The 17,991-nt window shown below is 43.4% G+C and overlaps 1 protein-coding gene across 1 annotated transcript in view; it reads right to left on the bottom strand.

Moving 5' to 3' along the window:
* Positions 1–11,201, bottom strand: part of ITGAV (integrin subunit alpha V) — a 55,084-nt gene extending 43,883 nt beyond the window's left edge. Inside the window, exons 1-2 of the mRNA XM_086615454.1 lie at positions 11,050–11,201; positions 6,250–6,377 (exon numbers count right to left, since the gene is read on the bottom strand). Of these exons, the coding sequence (XP_086471580.1) occupies positions 6,250–6,377; positions 11,050–11,201 (280 nt within the window). The remainder of the gene's footprint in view (positions 1–6,249; positions 6,378–11,049) is intronic.
* Positions 11,202–17,991: the final 6,790 nt, after the last annotated feature.

Genomic DNA, 17,991 nt, shown 5'->3' with positions numbered 1-17,991 from the left:
CAGCTACCCGCACCCCTGAATTTGGGGGTACTTTCTACCACACGTTTGTTATGCAATTTTCACATAGTCATAAATGTGTTAAATCAAAGTCAACTGATGTCAATGCTAAAATGCTCTGAAGCTCCACGGCGAAGCGTCTTTACATTTGGGAAGTGTTAATGTGTGATATAAACATTTTGCCTTCCAAAGCCACCATGTATACCAGAACATCAAAAGCAATTAGTATAATATGCACAGAGCCACATATACACAACATTCGGTAGTGTATTTTTACATGAGTGTAACCATTGCGCTGTGAGATCCAGGACAAGGAGAGATCCCTTCGCTCTCTACATCAGCAACCGGCTGGAGTGCGTGGAGCTTCGCCTGGGGTCGGAGGAGGAGCTGACAGAGAGCTTATGGGTCAAGATTAGAGGACGGGGACGGATAGGGGATGTTACGGTAGGGGTCTGTTACAGGCCACCTGGCCAGGAGGACAGAGCAGATGAGGAGCTTTATAGACAGATAGGAGCAGCCTCGCGGTCACAAGCCCTGGTCCTCATGGGGGACTTCAACCACCCTGACATCTGTTGGAGAGACAATACGGCAGGGCACAGACAGTCCAGGAGGTTCCTGGAATGCATGGATGACAACTTCCTCCTGCAGGTGATAGAGGAGCCAACAAGGAGGGGTGCCATGCTTGACCTTGTGCTCACCAACAGGGAGGGACTGGTGGGCAATGTGAAACTTAAGGATAGCCTTGGCTGCAGTGACCACGACACGGTGGAGTTCAAGATCCATGGGGCAGCAAGGAAACTATACAGCAAGCTCTGTGCCCTAGACTTCAAGAAGGCGGACTTCGGCCTCTTGAAGCACCTGATGGGCAAGAGCGGCCCTGGAGGGATGAGGGGCCCAGGAAAGTTGGTCCACATTCAAGGAGCACCTCCTCCAAGCTCAGCAGAGGTGCATCCCGATGAAGAACAAGTCGGGCAAAAAGACCAGGAAGCCCGCGTGGATGAGCAAGGAGCTCCTGGACCAACTGAAAATGAAGAGGATAGCCTATAGAGGGTGGAAGCGGAGACAGATAGCCTGGGAGGAATACAGAGAAGCTGTACGAGTGACCAGGGATCAGGTGAGGAAGGCTAAAGCCCTGAAGGAATTAAATTTGGCAAGGGATATAAAAAGCAATAAGAAAAGCTTCTATAGGTATGTAGGGGACAAAAGGAAGTCCAAGGAGAATGTAGGCCCCCTCCGGAAGGATACTGGTGCTCTGGTTACCCGGGACATAGAGAAGGCTGAGTTACTCAATGACTTTTTTGCCTTAGTTTTCACTGAAAAAGCCTCTTGTCTTACCACCCAAGCTGTGGAAAGAACTAGCAGGGACTGTGAGGATGAACCACCGCCCACTGTACTTGAAGAGCAGGTTCGGGAACATCTGAGGAACTTGAAGGTGCACAAGTCCATGGGACCTGATGAGATCCATCCGCGGGTCCTGAAGGAACTGGCGGATGAAGTTGCCAAGCCACTGGCCATTGTATTTGAGAAGTCGTGGCGGTCTGGCGAGGTCCCCGATGACTGGAAGAGAGGGAACATAACCCCCATATTTAAAAAGGGGAACAAGGAGGACCCGGGCAATTACAGGCCGGTCAGCCTCACCTCTGTGCCTGGCAAGGTCATGGAGCAGATTCTCCTGGGAACCACGCTAAGGCACATGGAGAGCAAGGAGGTGGTGGGTGACAGCCAACATGGCTTCACCAAAGGCAGATCGTGCCTGACCAACTTGGTGGCCTTTTATGATGGGGTGACAGCATCGGTGGACAAGGGTCAACCAATGGATATCATCTACCTGGACTTGTGCAAAGCTTTTGACACTGTCCCGCATGACATTCTTCTCTCTAAACTAGAGAGGCATGGGTTTGATGGATGGACCACTCGGTGGATAAGGAATTGGCTCAATGGCCGCACTCAGAGAGTAGTGGTCAACGGCTCCATGTCCATGTGGAGACCGATCACGAGTGGCGTCTCTCAGGGGTCCGTGTTAGGCCCGGCCCTCTTCAACATCTTTGTCGGTGACGTGGACAGTGGCATGGAGTGCACCCTCAGCAAGTTCGCCGATGACACCAAGCTGTGTGGTGCTGTCGACACGCTGGAAGGGAGGGATGCCATCCAGAGGGACCTCGACAGGCTGGAGAGGTGGGCCCGTGTCAACCTCATGAAGTTCAACCAGGCCAAATGCAAGGTCCTACATCTGGGTCGTGGCAATCCCAGGCACAAATACAGACTGGGTGGTGAATGGATCGAGAGCAGCCCTGAGGAGAAGGACTTGGGAGTACTGGTGGACGAGAAGCTCAATATGAGCCGGCAATGTGCTCTTACGGCCCAGAAGGCCAACTGCATCCTGGGCTGCATCAAGAGGAGCGTGGCCAGCAGGTCGAGGGAGGTGATTCTTCCCCTCTACTCTGCCCTCGTGAGACCTCACCTGGAGTACTGCGTCCAGTTCTGGAGCCCCCAACATAAGAAGGACATGGACCAGTTGGAGAGGGTCCAGAGGAGGGCCACGAAGATGATAAGAGGGCTGGAGCACCTTTCCTATGAGGACAGGCTGAAAGAGTTGGGGCTCTTCAGCCTGAAGAAGAGGAGGCTCCGGGGTGACCTTATAGCAGTCTTCCAGTACCTCAAGGGGGCCTACAGGAAAGATGGGGAGAGGCTGTTCGGGAGGGCCTGTTGTGATAGGACAAGGGGTAATGGTTTTAAAATAGAGGGAGGTAGGTTCAGGTTGGATATTAGGAAAAAATTTTTTACCATGAGAGTTGTAGAACACTAGAACAGGTTGCCCAGAGAGGTGGTGGATGCTCCATCCCTGGAGACGTTCAAGGCCAGGTTGGACGAGGCCCTGAGCAACCTGATCTAGTTGGAGATATCCCTGTTCCTTGCAGGGGGGTTGGACTAGATGACCTTTGAAGGTCCCTTCCAGCCCTAACCATTCTATGATTCTATGATCCCCCTTCCTCTTTGTAAATATACTGCTGTTTTAAATGAGAAGGTTCCACTGTGTAGGAACACTGAAAGAACTTTTTTTTTCTGGCCAGCAGTTAAAAAATTTCAATATACACTTGAATGAGGGTTTTTTTTATGTTACAGGCCAGTGAGGAGGGCATGAAAGGGAGGGCAATACACATATTTTCAGCATGGGAGCTACGTGAGTTCCGTGAACGGACTCCTACTGCCCTCCTGAAAGAGCAGAGTTGTCACACACAGGAAGGGAGAAACAAAGTAGTAAATTTGGTAGGATTTGCAACTACCAGCTTAGTGACTCATTGCTTTCCTCCAGAGTCGCTGGGGTGAGCGTAAATGCGAGTACCAAGCAATGCTGGCATGAGGTAAGGGCTCCAACAACTTGCTCCTCCAAAGGCTAACGTAGAGCAGCTGGTACCTTCCCTCCTGGGCTGTCCAGTAGCTGTTGCGTTCGTCTTGTGTAAACGACCACACTTCCGTGCTAATAAGATACTGAAGGCAAAAGCAAGTGCTAGCAAATAAAACCCAGTTCTGTGCAGCTACTGGTGTGCAGCTGAGCTCAGTGTGGCCTTTGTACAGATGGGGAAGAGAGGACTCATAGCTAGAGGAAAACTTAAAATCAAGGAATGTTTAGGCAGAAAAAATAATAATGGAAAAAAACAACCTTGCTTGCTGGACCTCTGTAAAATCCTACTCTCATAATTATTTGTCATATGACCACAAGATGAATACACAAACACAATCTCACACAGTCAGAACAAGACTCCCTCTTTCCTCCATTCCCTTGCTATGTTCACAGCAGAGGAACATGGCCTTCTCCTTGCTCTCTGATGCTGTGAGCAAGACACAGTGACTTGGCCTGCTCCAAGATCTGCCAGCTATGCTATCTGGCACAGGGAACAGGAGGAGGAACAGGGGCAGGCCTTCTAGTCACTATCATTTTGCAACTCTACATACAGAGTTTGGCATCAGCAGGGAAACAGAGAAAAGCCACAACTATGAATGTTCTCATTATTTCCACAGGTCAGATTTCTCACTAGCTGTAGACAATTAGAGAAGAACTCCAAAGAAACCCATCTCATTAGTGATGCAGAACCTGTGCTGCTTTTTCCATTAACAAAACAGCTAAATAATCTTGAGGGGAGAGTTAAAAAAAAAAATCTGCCTTGTACTGCAGGGCTAAGCAATACCTCTGGAGTTACAAACCGTATTACACAAATACAGAAGCAGAGATGGATGAACCTGAACTCTTGTAGAGGTTGTGTTTAGTTATCTACAAAAAGCTCCTTGGCATTGGCACCACAAATCAGCGGTCGAATCTCCTGCCTCCCGTGAAGCAAATCCCAAGCCTTCCCTAACCTGTTACCTGCTGAGGCAGAGGCGGGCAGGGCTGGGGGTTTACACTGTGTTGGCAGTAAGACGTCATCGTAACATAGGGAATCAACCATTGTATTATGCACACAGAAAAAGACATTTTGTTTTGTCTCAGCACATTTATTATTTTATTATGCTGAAATACAATGCCTCTTTTCACCCAGAGAATAACTGACAAACAAATTATTTCCCACCTCATTGCCACAAAACTAGAATGAATTAAAACGTGCCTGAAAGAAATCCTCTTAAGCCATTATGACTTGCTATTTTTACTGCTAAATTTCAAGCAATTAATATGCCCAGAACTTAAAGGCAAATTATAAGCAAAGCACTGATGGTTTGCCCAGTAGCATATACCTTAAGCACAGGCACACAGTAAAGCAGCATGGCCTCTGTATGTACTTACTCTGCCTGGCATATGGAAAAGCCTATTGCAAATGTTCACAGTCTTAACAGATAATGCACTGCAATTTCCACTGGAAAATGCATCTAGAACCTACCCAAGTAGCTCATTTTTCCCTACCAGAAGTTTTTTTGCTATTATATTAGCGGTAATTATTAATTAGGGACATCTAGATTCTTTCTTTTAAAAAAAACAAACACACAAAATCACATTTGTATTCTAGTAATCAATAAGCCCAGAGTAAAAAAAAAAAAAAAAAGTAAAATTTAAAAACTATTTTTGCTGTCTTACACTGATGCAGACAAAACATCACACTGCAGTTTACGAGAGATCTTAAATCATCTGGCAGAAAGGTTCCTGTAGAGTGAAGTAAAGAGACTGATAATGACTTGGAGTTTGTTTTTTTTTTTTGCAAGAGAACCAGTACTACTTTTTTTTTTTTTTTGCAAGAGAACCAGTAACATAATAGTTTTCAGAAAAATATATGGAGATTTCAGAAATCCGAACACCAGCTCCATTTTGTGGTATACCTTGACAATGTATTGGATGAGCAGCTTCTCCACTGTATCATACAGGATTTACAGAGGCTGCATAAATCTAATAGACTTTAGACTGCCAAGTCAAAACAGCAGCAGAGGCAAGAATGAATTATAACCAACTAGACCTTAAAAGCACAGGTGTTTCCTCTGCCCTACCATATGGGTCTTGCTAATCTACTCCCATGACATGTAAAGGTTTTTCCACTGGCCTGAAACACACTGTGGAAAACAGGATTCAACACCAAATGGCTCAAGCAGAAAAGCACACGCAGTGCGTTCTCATATGACCTGCCACAGCTTGTGGAAATCACTTTGTGTACCAGAGCATGAGGACTGAGTGAAATGTTTAATGTCAGGATTGTTGCTGCTCAGCTTTAATACTTCAGAAATGGATAAGTAATGTCTCTGACCTGAGGCACCTGGAGTGCTATCCTAAATGTCACAAATACTATGAAGCTACATGTGAGGGGAAAAATATTTTTTTCCCACCATTTGAAGTTTATGCTCCCAGTTTCAGATTAAATTTCTGAATATTTCTTGCATACGCCACACCTTTGCTGATATTAAAAAGTATTGTTCCTCACATGCCTTGTTCTTAATAGGTGATAAACCCCTTGGGATTTATTGGGAGTTAGGTCACTAAATGTTTTAGGATTGCTGGAAAGTACGGAGAAGAAATATAAATATGTTAAAACAAAAGAAGAATAATGTATGCTCACTCAGGTTTTCAGCACATACCAGGGACAACAGAATTCTCAAAGAGAGGAGAGAGAAAAAAAAAAAACAAAACCAAACCAAATCTTGACTTTGCCAGTCAAACCCAGCTGCACTCATACCAACCATCAAAAAACCCCATGTGAAGCTGAATCCCTTCTGCGCTCTCACACTAACATTAGAGCAGAGAGACCCCACCTCCCCTCACAGTGAACTACATGTTACCTGTGGAGTCAAATATAATCGGCTGGCAATTTCTGTTGGAATTCCAGTTACATTTCAGCACCTGGCCTCCTTCTACAATGTTGTCCTGGGTAGTGTTTGCTTTTGGAGCTCCCACCAGAAGAAATATCCTGAAGTGAAAAGAAGAAATAAAATAAAGGTTTCAAAACCTAAGGCACAGACGTTGTTACTTTATGACATCTGATGAGTTAATAAAGCCAAAGCCTTGCCCATTCAAGTCTAAATCTGCCTAGAACTACTTCAAGGTTCAACCTCATCTTATGCTTTAGGTCTTGGGTCCCTCTTTTCTGCAAGGAAAAAAAACCAAACAAACCAACCCACCACATTTACCAAAGAGACAAAAGAAGATTAAGAGAAAATTAAAGTATTCCATCTTACTTAAAATGGTATTTAAAATGAGATAAACACTTTTTATGTTTTTTTTTTTTCCTTTCAAAAATATGTACAAATGCCACGGAACAGGAAACCATGTATTTCTGTAATTTAAGCAAGTCATCAGCTAGCATAATTTCTGGTTAATTTTGTACATAAGAGTAATTCAAGGAAGTCAGTCACAAACGGAAACAATACATACACAAGAGAGCAGGGCTTCTGAGCTCAGAAGCACTAAGTGGTGAGTCAGCCTAGTATTAGCAAACACTTTTAAAAAGAATCTCCAAGTACTCAAGTGGCTGTCAAACACAGCTTTATACATTAATGAATTTTTAGTGAAATTCATTACACAGTCATCATTTTCTTGTTAAGTTGTGCTTTTATAAACCTCTGCTTATATGCACATGTTAAGCACACTCTGAGCAGGAACTGCTACAAGATTACACCTGTGGAGGTAATAAAATTCAGAAGTTGCGGCGTAAGAAACAGATGAAATAAAAAGCCAGACCAGACAGGGTTCTTAGCATCTTCCAACAAGCTTATTAACATCTTCCAGTTAACTCCGACACCTCTGAGAAGCACTTGATTCATCAGCAATTTCCTGAGGAAGTCTATTTGAAGCACAAAGACGTATAGAAGACGTAAAACTAAATGCTTCTTTTCAGTGGAATCTGCTCTCTTGATTCCATTTAGACTGTTCAAGAGGGAATACAGCTTGCTAGAGCAAGTCTTATCATCCCATACCAGGCATTATGGTGGTTTAGGTTTGAAATTGCGTTAGCTGAAGAAGCTGCAAGACTGGTTGGAGAGAATGTCTATGAGTAGGCAGATCCAGGCATATCAAACTTGTTCTGGTTTTCACAGTCATCTTCCTTATTTCACTTTAGCACACAGTTAAATTTATATTTCTCCATATGTAAATACCGGGTGTAAAAACTTAGCACCTCAAAGCTCAATGTGTATGAAGACCAGCACAGGCTACTAGTTTTCAACTTGCTTGAATTTGCAGAACCTTAAAAATTTCCTGGTGTGGACCCTGATAGAAAATCTAGGCTAGCTGGCAATCCATTTGTTTCCCTTAGTTGTCGTTCATAGTCTCTCCAGATTCCAAGAACAATAATTTGAAATGCTTTGATCAACTTCAAACATTCCCTCTGGGCATAATAGAAATGCTTAAAAATAAACAGCTTAAAATAAACTTAAATAAACTTAAATGCTTAAAAATGCTTTATTAAGCTTAAATGCTTAATAAATAAACTTAAATGCTTAAAAGTAAACTTTACATCAAGTAAAGAAACACATTGATTATTATAATTACCATGTATTAAACAAGTAGTAGCCTGCCTCGCACTTTATCATTGTATCACTAGCTTCTGAGAAGCTGCCCAAATGCAATACTTGTTTAAAAAATAAATCATTCCCATTCTAACCATGTATTTTAAATCTTGAAGATAATCTTTGTGATTAAGTTTATTAACAAGATTACCAATAAAGGCATTATTATGGGACCCCCCCCAAAGGTTTAGGCAACTCTTTTCCCAAAGGAAGAAAAAAAAAAAAAAGGCATTTTTATCATCATAGACCAAACGAGCAGATTTTGTCATAGGTCTTACAATAACATACATGTTACCTAAATATAAAGAAATCTCTAGTCCAGATACTTTGAGGAAGGGAGGAACAGAAGGAATTCATTATTTCCACGGGAATACGCCAGCTATGCTTTGATACTGCCCATATTGTACATGATGCAGCCACCCGCCCCAGCACAAGGCTACAGACAGGACTGGGAGCGTACTGACATCCTCAGCAGTTACACGACGTAGGCGTAGTTACAGGAGTGATCGCTTGTCAGTGCTTTGCCACGGGCCAAGAAAGAGAAACCGGTATTTCCATGTACTTGTATGCTGGAAAGTCAGACTATCAAATGCAATTCTTTTAAAACATGGCATACATGAGAAATCTTTTTCAGCTTTTACAAAGTTACGTTCAGTCACTTAGTATTATAGTTACGCCCTCTGTCAGGTACCTCACAGCACTTAAGAGTCTTGGAATAGGTCTTTCATACTGGACTTCTAAACATGCTTTATTTTGGTATTCAGCAGGTCAAAATAGAATATGAAACAGCAGCTTGAGCATTCAAGAACTAGTAATGCTCCTTTGTTGTCAGGCTAGTCAATCCATATAGCTTTAGCTCAGCTAAATGTACTTAATCTCTAGTACTCACATACAGAACAGCTGAGAAACGAAAATTCGCCAAAGGTTAATATATAAAGGTGTAGGAACAGAGTGACACACGCGACACTCAATAGAAAACCATGTAACAAGGATCATTTTACCCAACACCTTTTCCTAATCATGCTGCAAAACAGTTGTCTCAGTTTTCTACCCAACGTTTAACTGCAGACATCACTGAGCTTGCTGTTCGTCACTACCTTTCAGCTCACTGTTCATCACTACCTCTCCTTTCCCTCCAACATCACAAGGGAATATGCAAGTGTTCCAATGCTGTGTGTGCATCCTTCTTGAGCAATGAGGAAGACAAGGGCTTATGTCTGGAGGACACTGCCCACGAGTTATTTCTGGCTATTTCAGGAGGGAAAAGATCAGCCTCCACACACATAAACTCAAAATTCAACACCATCAGAGCCTGTTCCTGTAAAAGCTGCATAGTGACTTTGTTTCGATTATGAACTTAAATGTAAGATAAAAGCACAGTACTAGGGTTCAGCTCAGCAGATACAGACTAACTTCTGGTCACACCCAAAAATTGAGAAAACTCCTCTAAACACAAAAAGGAGTTTTCCATGTCATCTGACAACCTCTAAGTCAAAAAAAAAAAAAAAGAGAAAAGCCAACGCTGTTTTTTTTTTTACAGCCTTGCACTTTGAGGCCACTAGTACTTATAAAAATAGCGGGAAGGTTCCAAATAGCGATCTAAAGAAGAGCTCGGTCACATAATTCCTTATCAAAAAGCAAGGAAGAAAGTTTACTACATTCATTTACCAATCTCCTGATAACTCTGCAGCCACACACACAGACTTAAAAAAAAAAAGAAAAAAATCAAGGGACACAAATAGATCCTTTTTTTCTTTCAGTACTAAGACTGACAAGATTAAGATAGCACAGAAAGATGTTGCAACACATGCAAGTTAAGACAGGATGACTTCTAATATCTGTAGGCAATAAAGAAATGCAAACAAGGCTAGCTGACGTACTGCAAGAAGACTTGCTCAATAGCTTCAGAATTTGTTTATAAAGGGGGGGGGGGGGGGGGGAAGAAAGAAAATCTCCCCCAGCATGATGGAAGCCAGCAGCTTTTCCAGCTTTACAGTCTCTTCTTAAGATGGGAAAGGAGGGGGAAAAAGGCAAAAGCCGGATCTCTACATAACCCACACTTGAAAAATACAGACTAATTCATTAGGGCAACACCACGACTTTGAAGTTAGTGACGCGACTATTCCAAAGTCTGAACCACACCAGGTACTGCACATCACCTAACTTTCATTTAACGTGAAATGACAACGTGTTCAGGAAACACATGCGGAGGGTATCTACGTGAAACTTATTCTTCTCAAGACTCCTCAGCAGCTTTGTGACCTGCCCAGATACAGCCCAACTCGACGACAGCGCTTCTGCAAAGAGCAGTCAAAAAAAGAGAACAGCAGAACTTCTGAAGTTTCACGGGACAAAACCTCAGGTGCAAGAAGACGTAATGAAACGAACCACCATAGCTTTATCTTTCTACACTGTACTTATGACCACTATCATTGGCATAAGCTGCAGACTGACAAGGCGATTCAAAAAATCCAGCAGTGCGATATTTAAGCGGTGCCAGAGACTCGACCGATTACACGAAATCAAGGTTTGCTTCCCGGTAAAAGGGTCTCAGCAGCCAGAGCCACCCCAGAAGGGGCAGGGGATGCAGTCAGGTTTCCGTGCCCGCTGTGGCTCTGCCGCGGGGGTCCCTCTGCAGAGACCCGTACTTCGTGCGGGCCCGGCTGCGGGCAGGGCACCGCGGCCGCCGGAGCCGCCAGCTCGGCCGGGGGCAGGCACGGCTCGGCACGGCTCATCCCAGCGCTCCCCATCCACGCATCCGGCTCCCATCAATTAACCGCTTCTCTTCCGAGAGCCGCCCTGGCGCCAGCTCACCCCCAGCCCGCACCGTGAACTGGCGGTAGCAGCTCGGCTGCTGACACGGGGTGCTTCTCCCAGCCCCTGAATCACCCTCCTCATTCTCCTCCTCCGGGCCCTCGCACCTCGCTGGGACAACGCCGCCCGCCGCCACGGCTCCGCGGCCAACGCGCCGCAAGCGGAACGGAGCGCAGGAAAGCAGGGGCCGCCAGGACGGGCTCCCCGCCCCGGGCAGCGGCAGCCCCGGCAGACTCCGGCCGCTCGGGACGGGACACTTACGAGGACGGGTCGGGAGCGAAGAAGTCCACGGCGAAGCCGAAGTAGCTTCCCTCGGGGCCCGAGTAGACGGCCGGGCTCTCCACGTCCAGATTGAAGGCGCTGCCCGGGGCCAGCGCGCCGCCCAGCAGCACCAGCAGCCACAGCCGCACCATGGCCCGCGCTGCCTCCGCGGGGCGCGCACAGCCGCGCAGCTCTGCCCGGGGAAGCGCCCGGCCCCGCCTAGCAGCGGCGGGAGGAGGGGGGCGCGAGGACCGCGCGTTTCCCGCAGCCGGCGGCGGCGGGGCGGAGAGCGGAATCACTTCCTCCCGCCCTGCGCCCAGTTCCCTTTTCTGCTCGGGACAGGGGCGGCAGGAAGAAGCGGCATCATGTGGTGTGGCGGAGGCGGGTCCTGCTCCGCTCCGGGCCGGGCCGCGACGGCGCGGCCGCACCGGCCGCCCCCGCCCGCCTCGCCCTTCCGGCGGGAGCGGGCAGGCGCGGCGCGGCCCACGCCGAGAGCCGCTGCCCCGGTGGGGGAGCGCAGGTGCGCGGTCCGGGAGAGGTCCGGACTGGAGCTTCAGGGCTGTTAAATTTCAGCGGGGAGCTTGAAAATTACCGCTTGGTTACGGTACGTGAGTCGTAAAACTTAGTTTCTGCTGGACCCGAAGCCTTCAAGAGGTCAAGTGCTATAGAGAAGCACTAAAAATAGGGGGACATGTCTATCTTACCAAGTTTGTAAGACTTCCTCAGTGAAGCCATTCTTAGGAAGTCTTGGAGACCATCTGTTAAGCTGTTAAAATGAGCAGCGTGACGTAAGTGCCACTGTGGACCCTCTCGTGGAGGAAGACAACAGCAATTTTCAAACTAATAGGGATACTACATGAAGTAATTTAAATTCCAGGGTCACAGCAGAGCCCTGCAGCACCTCTACCAATGGCAGGGATCCCAAGCAGCAGGTGCAGAGCGGTGTAGAGCTGGGTCTGGAAAATCTCACAGATTGAGATCTCACTTCATGTTTTACCACTGCACTGCCCGTCTGGGGAAGAAGTAGCTGGCACCCAGCTTGAACCTTCTCAGTCACAGTTTGTGGCCCTTACATCATGTGTCACTGTTAAGTTTAGCATTGTCATGGTAGTAGCTCATGCACTTGTAGGCTGCCATCAAATCCCTCATAGCCTTGCCCACATCAGCCTACAGCAGAATTCAGCAGTGTTTCAGGAAAAAGAAAGCATGCTGGAACACCTATAAGGTGGAGTTATAGTAATTAATGAAACCCAATACTGTTACCATGCAATCAATTTCACACTATTGCCACCAAAAGTCTAAACTTTTAGCTTTTTTTTTTTCAATGTGAGCGTGAAAAAAGTAAAGGAACAAATAATGATGTTTCAAGCCCTAAATACAAATTAAAATATCTCATACATATTTACTAAAGAACAGATTCAGAGTTAAGGGAATTCTGAAAGAAAATAATTTAAATGTATGAAAACCTACAAAGCTATACAAGAAAAAGCCTTCAAAAACACATCATGTTGTGGAGACGTTATGCTGAGGCCTCTTTAACACACATGATGAATTCTAACACAATAGCCACAACAAGAAGTTGAAAATCCTACCTTAGAGCTTGTTCAATTTAAAGAATGGGAATTACATCAGAGTATCTTTCTAAAATACTGGTATAACTCCTCACCAAACTTTGAACTGGATATGGAAACCACTGGTGAAATTTTGGACTTCAATTCTACAAGAGATCGTTTTATTTTGAAATCTGTTGAATTGCCTGTGAATGGACTTTTACAGGCTCAGTTCTAAGAAGTCAGGTTTGTCAGGTAGAGCTAACAGGATTCAGTGCGAGCAAAATTAGAAACCACTTACTGAGAATGTTTTCAATGGAGAGCAATCATCATCGCAGAAAATAATTAAAACAACCAGGAATAAGGGTAGGCAACTTAATACAGTCAGAAGCACAATGTTCATGAAAGAACTGCTAGTTCACCTACTAAAGAGAGGCTTAATTCAATGTAGACAAAGTAGTATATTGAAACTTTGAACTAGGTGCATTTAACATTGTCTGTCTTCTTTTCCTTTTAATGAATTATTCATGCAAAGAACCCAAGGACCTTTCCCCCCCCAAAAAAAGTGCTTTTGTCATCACCAACTAATGAATCACCTCTCAGATTTAGTATCAGTTTCTTGTTTTTCCTTGGAGTGCAAATTTATAGTCACAGTCAGGCTACATTCACTGATACCATGATATGTAAGTTTACAAAAAAAAAAAAAAGTGTAATGTATAAAGGATTCCAAGGGGAAATACTGAACATTGATACTGGGTGATCATTTAATTTTTTCCACTAAATGGATAAAGTTGATTGTAATTAAAAACTTCAATATTGCTGTATGTTAATAGTCAGATTTTATGTTAACTTGCAAGCTAAATTAAGTAGTCTCAAAGCCAACAGAAAATAAAATAGACTAAGAGAAAGAGGCTGAGTAATGGCAACCTTTTAAAAGCTGGGTGTAAAATATGTACAGCTGTATTGTACACCACAGATTCTTGACAAGCCTACTGCTACTTACCTACTGTTAAATATTTTAAAAGTTCATTTGGAAAAATTACCAATACGAGGGGAAAAAGAAAACAAGTATAGAAAGTGAGAGAGAATTTCACAAGAAATTGTTTTAATTGAAAAGGCTTTGCGAGTTAAGAGTTCTCCATTTTAAAAATGCTTTGGGTATGAACCATTTCCTCCCATCTAGAAATGCATGCATGGCCTCCATGCTTGCGGAATCCTGCGGCACTGTTGCTCCACTGTAAGCAGTAAATAATACATATTTTTCATATTTATAGTTCCAAAAAGTATATAGTAAAGCTAGGGTTTTTTTTCAGCAATCTCATGGTCTACAAAGGAAAAATGCCCCAAACATTTCCATTTATTCCTTCTCACAACTTCCCTGTCTGCAGTAAAGTATATCACAGGTTGACAAACAGCAGCACACAGAAGAGAATTGTTTTGTTCAAGTAAATCCATGGCAGAGCCAGAAAGAAGAACCAGGTAATCCTGTGTTTCAGTCACTTGTTCTTGCTACCAAGTGATACCAACAATTTCTTAAGGAAGCCAATGCCAAAATTCTTGTTCTGTCAAGAACAGGAGGAGAGTTCCTATACCTAGACTTGATACTTGTTGCTAATTTTCCTAACTTTGCTGCCTCTTCATAGGTTGAAAAAAAAAAATATCATTAATAAGATTAACTTTTATTGTTATTTACTCACTACTCTCTCACAGCTGTTATACTACAGACCTGATGAAAGCAAAACTGCTGATGAGTTAGTAAGTTCCCAAATTCTGGCAAACAGGGCAATAAACTCGAGAAAGAAAAAAGTGCTTTATGTGTAATTTCGTCAGGAAGTCAGTAGCTTCAGCAAAAGGAGGATTTATTTTCTCTACTTTAGTGTGTAACTACACAAGTTTACATAAGCAGTGAAGGTTATTTTTAAGGTATCAGAATTGTTTTACCAAATAAATTTTCACTTCCTAAGGATTGGCTGTGCTACTACTGCTTGTAGTCAGCAAATTGCTAGAAGACAGGCAGAGGAGTAACTCAGACTTCACATAGAGTCAAGGTTTACTCATCCTCAGGGAAATATTTTTTTTTTTCACAAACCATTTCCTCTCTTGAAGAAGATAACTGCTTTTTCAACAGCTGTTTTGTGCATATCTGCCTTCTCCCATCATTTGGGCAGAGGAAGGTGAAGCAACCCCTTATTGTCCTGACTCAGCCCTGAGCGCTCTGCTCCCCTCCCACGACTTCAGTCACCAGTTGCAAGCGGAAGTGGTGCCGTCGCTGCTGTCTGGCCTTAATTCAGAACATAATCAGAGTCAATCAGTCTAGACAGACTGAGATCGTAGCCACATCTCCCTATATGGTATGTTACCCCCTCCCAGCCTCAACATGGGGAAAAAAAAAAATAAGCGTATAGGCTTGGGATTATACTTCTAATCAAAGCCAAGCTTACTATAAATGAAGGAAAGTATTTTCTGCTGTGGAAGAGACCGAGTGATTGATTCCATTGCTTCCATTGAGCTACTATGTCTGTGAATTTAAAGCAGCAAACACCCTTTTGGTGAAGATGAAGTTTTTCTTTACTAGCTTGTTTAGTTCTCAGTATGACTAACAAATAGATAACAGCTACTGAGGTCATATTACAGAATGTAAACAAATTAATTACATGTTTCTATATTTACTCTCCTGTAATCTCTAGTTTCCAATTTGCAGGCTACTGACTAAGATATTAAGTGGTGAAAATTAACCACTAAGAAGTGGGCAGAAGAACTGGGATTCCTTTTAACAAGACACTGAAATTTTCATGTGTATTTATAATTGAGTGAAGTTATTTTGGAATTCTTTGGAGTCTAAAGAAGTGCTTTCTATTATTCAAGAGATAAAACTAATTTCCTGTTATAAGTTGTTAGACTTGTTAGTTTTTGCTTATACAACTAATTATTAACTCAGCTGAAAAAAACTTTGCGAGATGTAAAGCACTTTTGGCTGACAGGTAGTCAGTTTTTTGCTGTTATCGAGTTTCCAGCCTGCGAAATAAATAGAGTATTTCAGAATATTTTTCCTTTACAATTGTGTCTCCTCCTCATGACATTACACTCATTAGCAAGAAATGGACAGGGTCCTATAATTTGGTAGAGATTGCAAGTGTGCAAGCCACCATGGTCTCACTTAAAAGGCTCAGCAAGGTGTCCTGTATGCAAGCGATAAGCTTCAGCCTCTTTACAGTATCAGTAGTATTATATCTGGAGCAAAGAAAGGATTACCACTGATCTGTTCACTGATACTATTGTTACTCTCCCAGAAAAGCCTTTATTGACATGAAAGTTCTACTATATATAGTGCCATCCAGACCCTTGGACCTGCACAACGACTTAGCTGCCCCGGGACAGATGTAAGAAATAACTCAGTTTCTAACAAGGCAGTAGAAAGCAAGCCTAACTTGACCGGAAAGAAACTTTATGTATTTGTTCTGGTCAGTTGATGCCTTTTGTTTGTATTTTGTTTAAAGTTCATTTTCTTGAAAAAAAAACCCACAACATTAAATCTGAAACCTATGGAAGTGCTACTGGGTGAGAAATGGGAAGAAACCACTACAGCGATGTTCTAAGCTTCCTTTGCCTTAGTGCTTCTAGGAGCAATTCACCATATCAGCAAAATCTCCTTCAGTTGTTTCGCAAAAGCTGTCCTTAGCCACAGGCTATGGGGCAATAGTTTTTTTAGGACATTGAGGGTATGACTGTTTTTAAAACCAGCTTCTAGCTGGTGAACAACTCTCAGCATAGAGTTCGAAGTCTTCCAGCTTAAAAGAAAGTGAGTTGTGCCAGGATGTTTTTCTATTTGTTCCGCACTGATAGCTGTATTACTTCACTATTAGTCAATGTCTTTCCACCATCCTCTTTTTGTGTTTTATGGAATGTTAGTTACTCACCAGGCCTTTTCTTACAGTAGAATATTATAGCATCAAATCCAGGGACATCTCTGCTTGATTTACAAAAGAACTGTTATTTCTTCAGTCTAACAAAATTAGTCATTATAAAATCACAGAGCACTTCTGCAAATCTAACTAACAAATATATCCTGATGTCACTCAGTAACACCCCCAAAGACTTAAATATTTTTAAAAGATATTTTTAAACAGTATTCTTACTCTAGAGAAAAGAATCAACAGGAAATAATGTAATACAAGTGAAACTGATCAGGAAAAAATCTCCAACCTCCCTAACACTCTCTCCACAATCTCAGTATAAATGTTTTCATAACATCCATGCATATGAGAGATGAAGTAGAGAGACGACAAGTTATATATCACCCTATTCCATCGAGGGATGGGGTACGGGAACACACCAGCCCAGAGGGGGAGGCCTGGGACATTGCCATACCTACCAGCAGAATCCGCACGGTGCCCTCGGTTGACGAAGGTGAAGGAGCCTTCACGAGACAGGCAAGGAGGGACGGGGGGTCTTGTGTCTTCTAGTGGGAAAAGTCTCAGCAGAGCTTTCTAGAAGGGGATGGGGAGAATTTGCTAATCTAGACAGTACAGTGGAGTTGGCTTTCTGCTTCTAGAGTAGGAAAAGAAAACAGATGAGAGGAAGCACCGAAATCACAGGCTTCCTTTGCTCTTTCAATCTCACAGGGAGTATGCGTATTGCGTACAGAAGGTGTTTCTGTATTTCTGCTTCTCCTGCCTGACTGAAACGACTGACATTGCACAGCATCTGCACAGCCCACGAAAGGAAATTCAAGCTCCAGCTCCCTGCGCCAGTTCCTACTGCATTCTGTCAGAGAGACCCACGGTTAGACCTGAGCTTCTTCCTAATCCACTCTTGTCTTTTTTTATCCTGCAGAGCTGGTAAATACACAGCAGGCACAATTAATACAAGACTGCTAATATTACGCTTCATTAAATAAAGACTCATCCCTACTATCTTCATCACACTATCCTCAACCTTTCTTCTTTTCCAGAGAAGGTAAATTGCTCCCTGTATGCCATGAATTTAACTCTACCTTTTTACATTCACAAAAGATCTCTAGAACATGCTGCTTTTACGCAGTTCCTCATAGGTGAGGAAGAAATCATTATTTGTCCACCACAATGTTCTTAAATTTCTAAATTTCTTTCCTAAGAACCTTTCCCTTCTCTTGCCTGTCACTGTTCTCATACATTTTTAAGTACTGTCCTTTCTGATGAGACTATCAGCCATAGCAAGTGTGTACAGAACACCTTACTAGAACACACAAACATTTTTTATTTAGAAAGAAGTGACTATGCCTGACAAGAATACTTGTGCAACAGTATTCTACCAGGAGCAAAGAGAAACAGAACACTTCCCTCCGCTCAGGATCTATAGGCACAGAAGACAGAGGTCACTTTCTAGGAGATTGCCATTTATGGAGAATTTCCCG

This window comes from Tauraco erythrolophus, chromosome 8, assembly GCF_009769465.1.
Source record: "Tauraco erythrolophus isolate bTauEry1 chromosome 8, bTauEry1.pri, whole genome shotgun sequence".
Taxonomy (NCBI): Eukaryota; Metazoa; Chordata; class Aves; order Musophagiformes; family Musophagidae; genus Tauraco; species Tauraco erythrolophus.
This window is presented reverse-complemented; position numbering and strand designations above follow the sequence as displayed.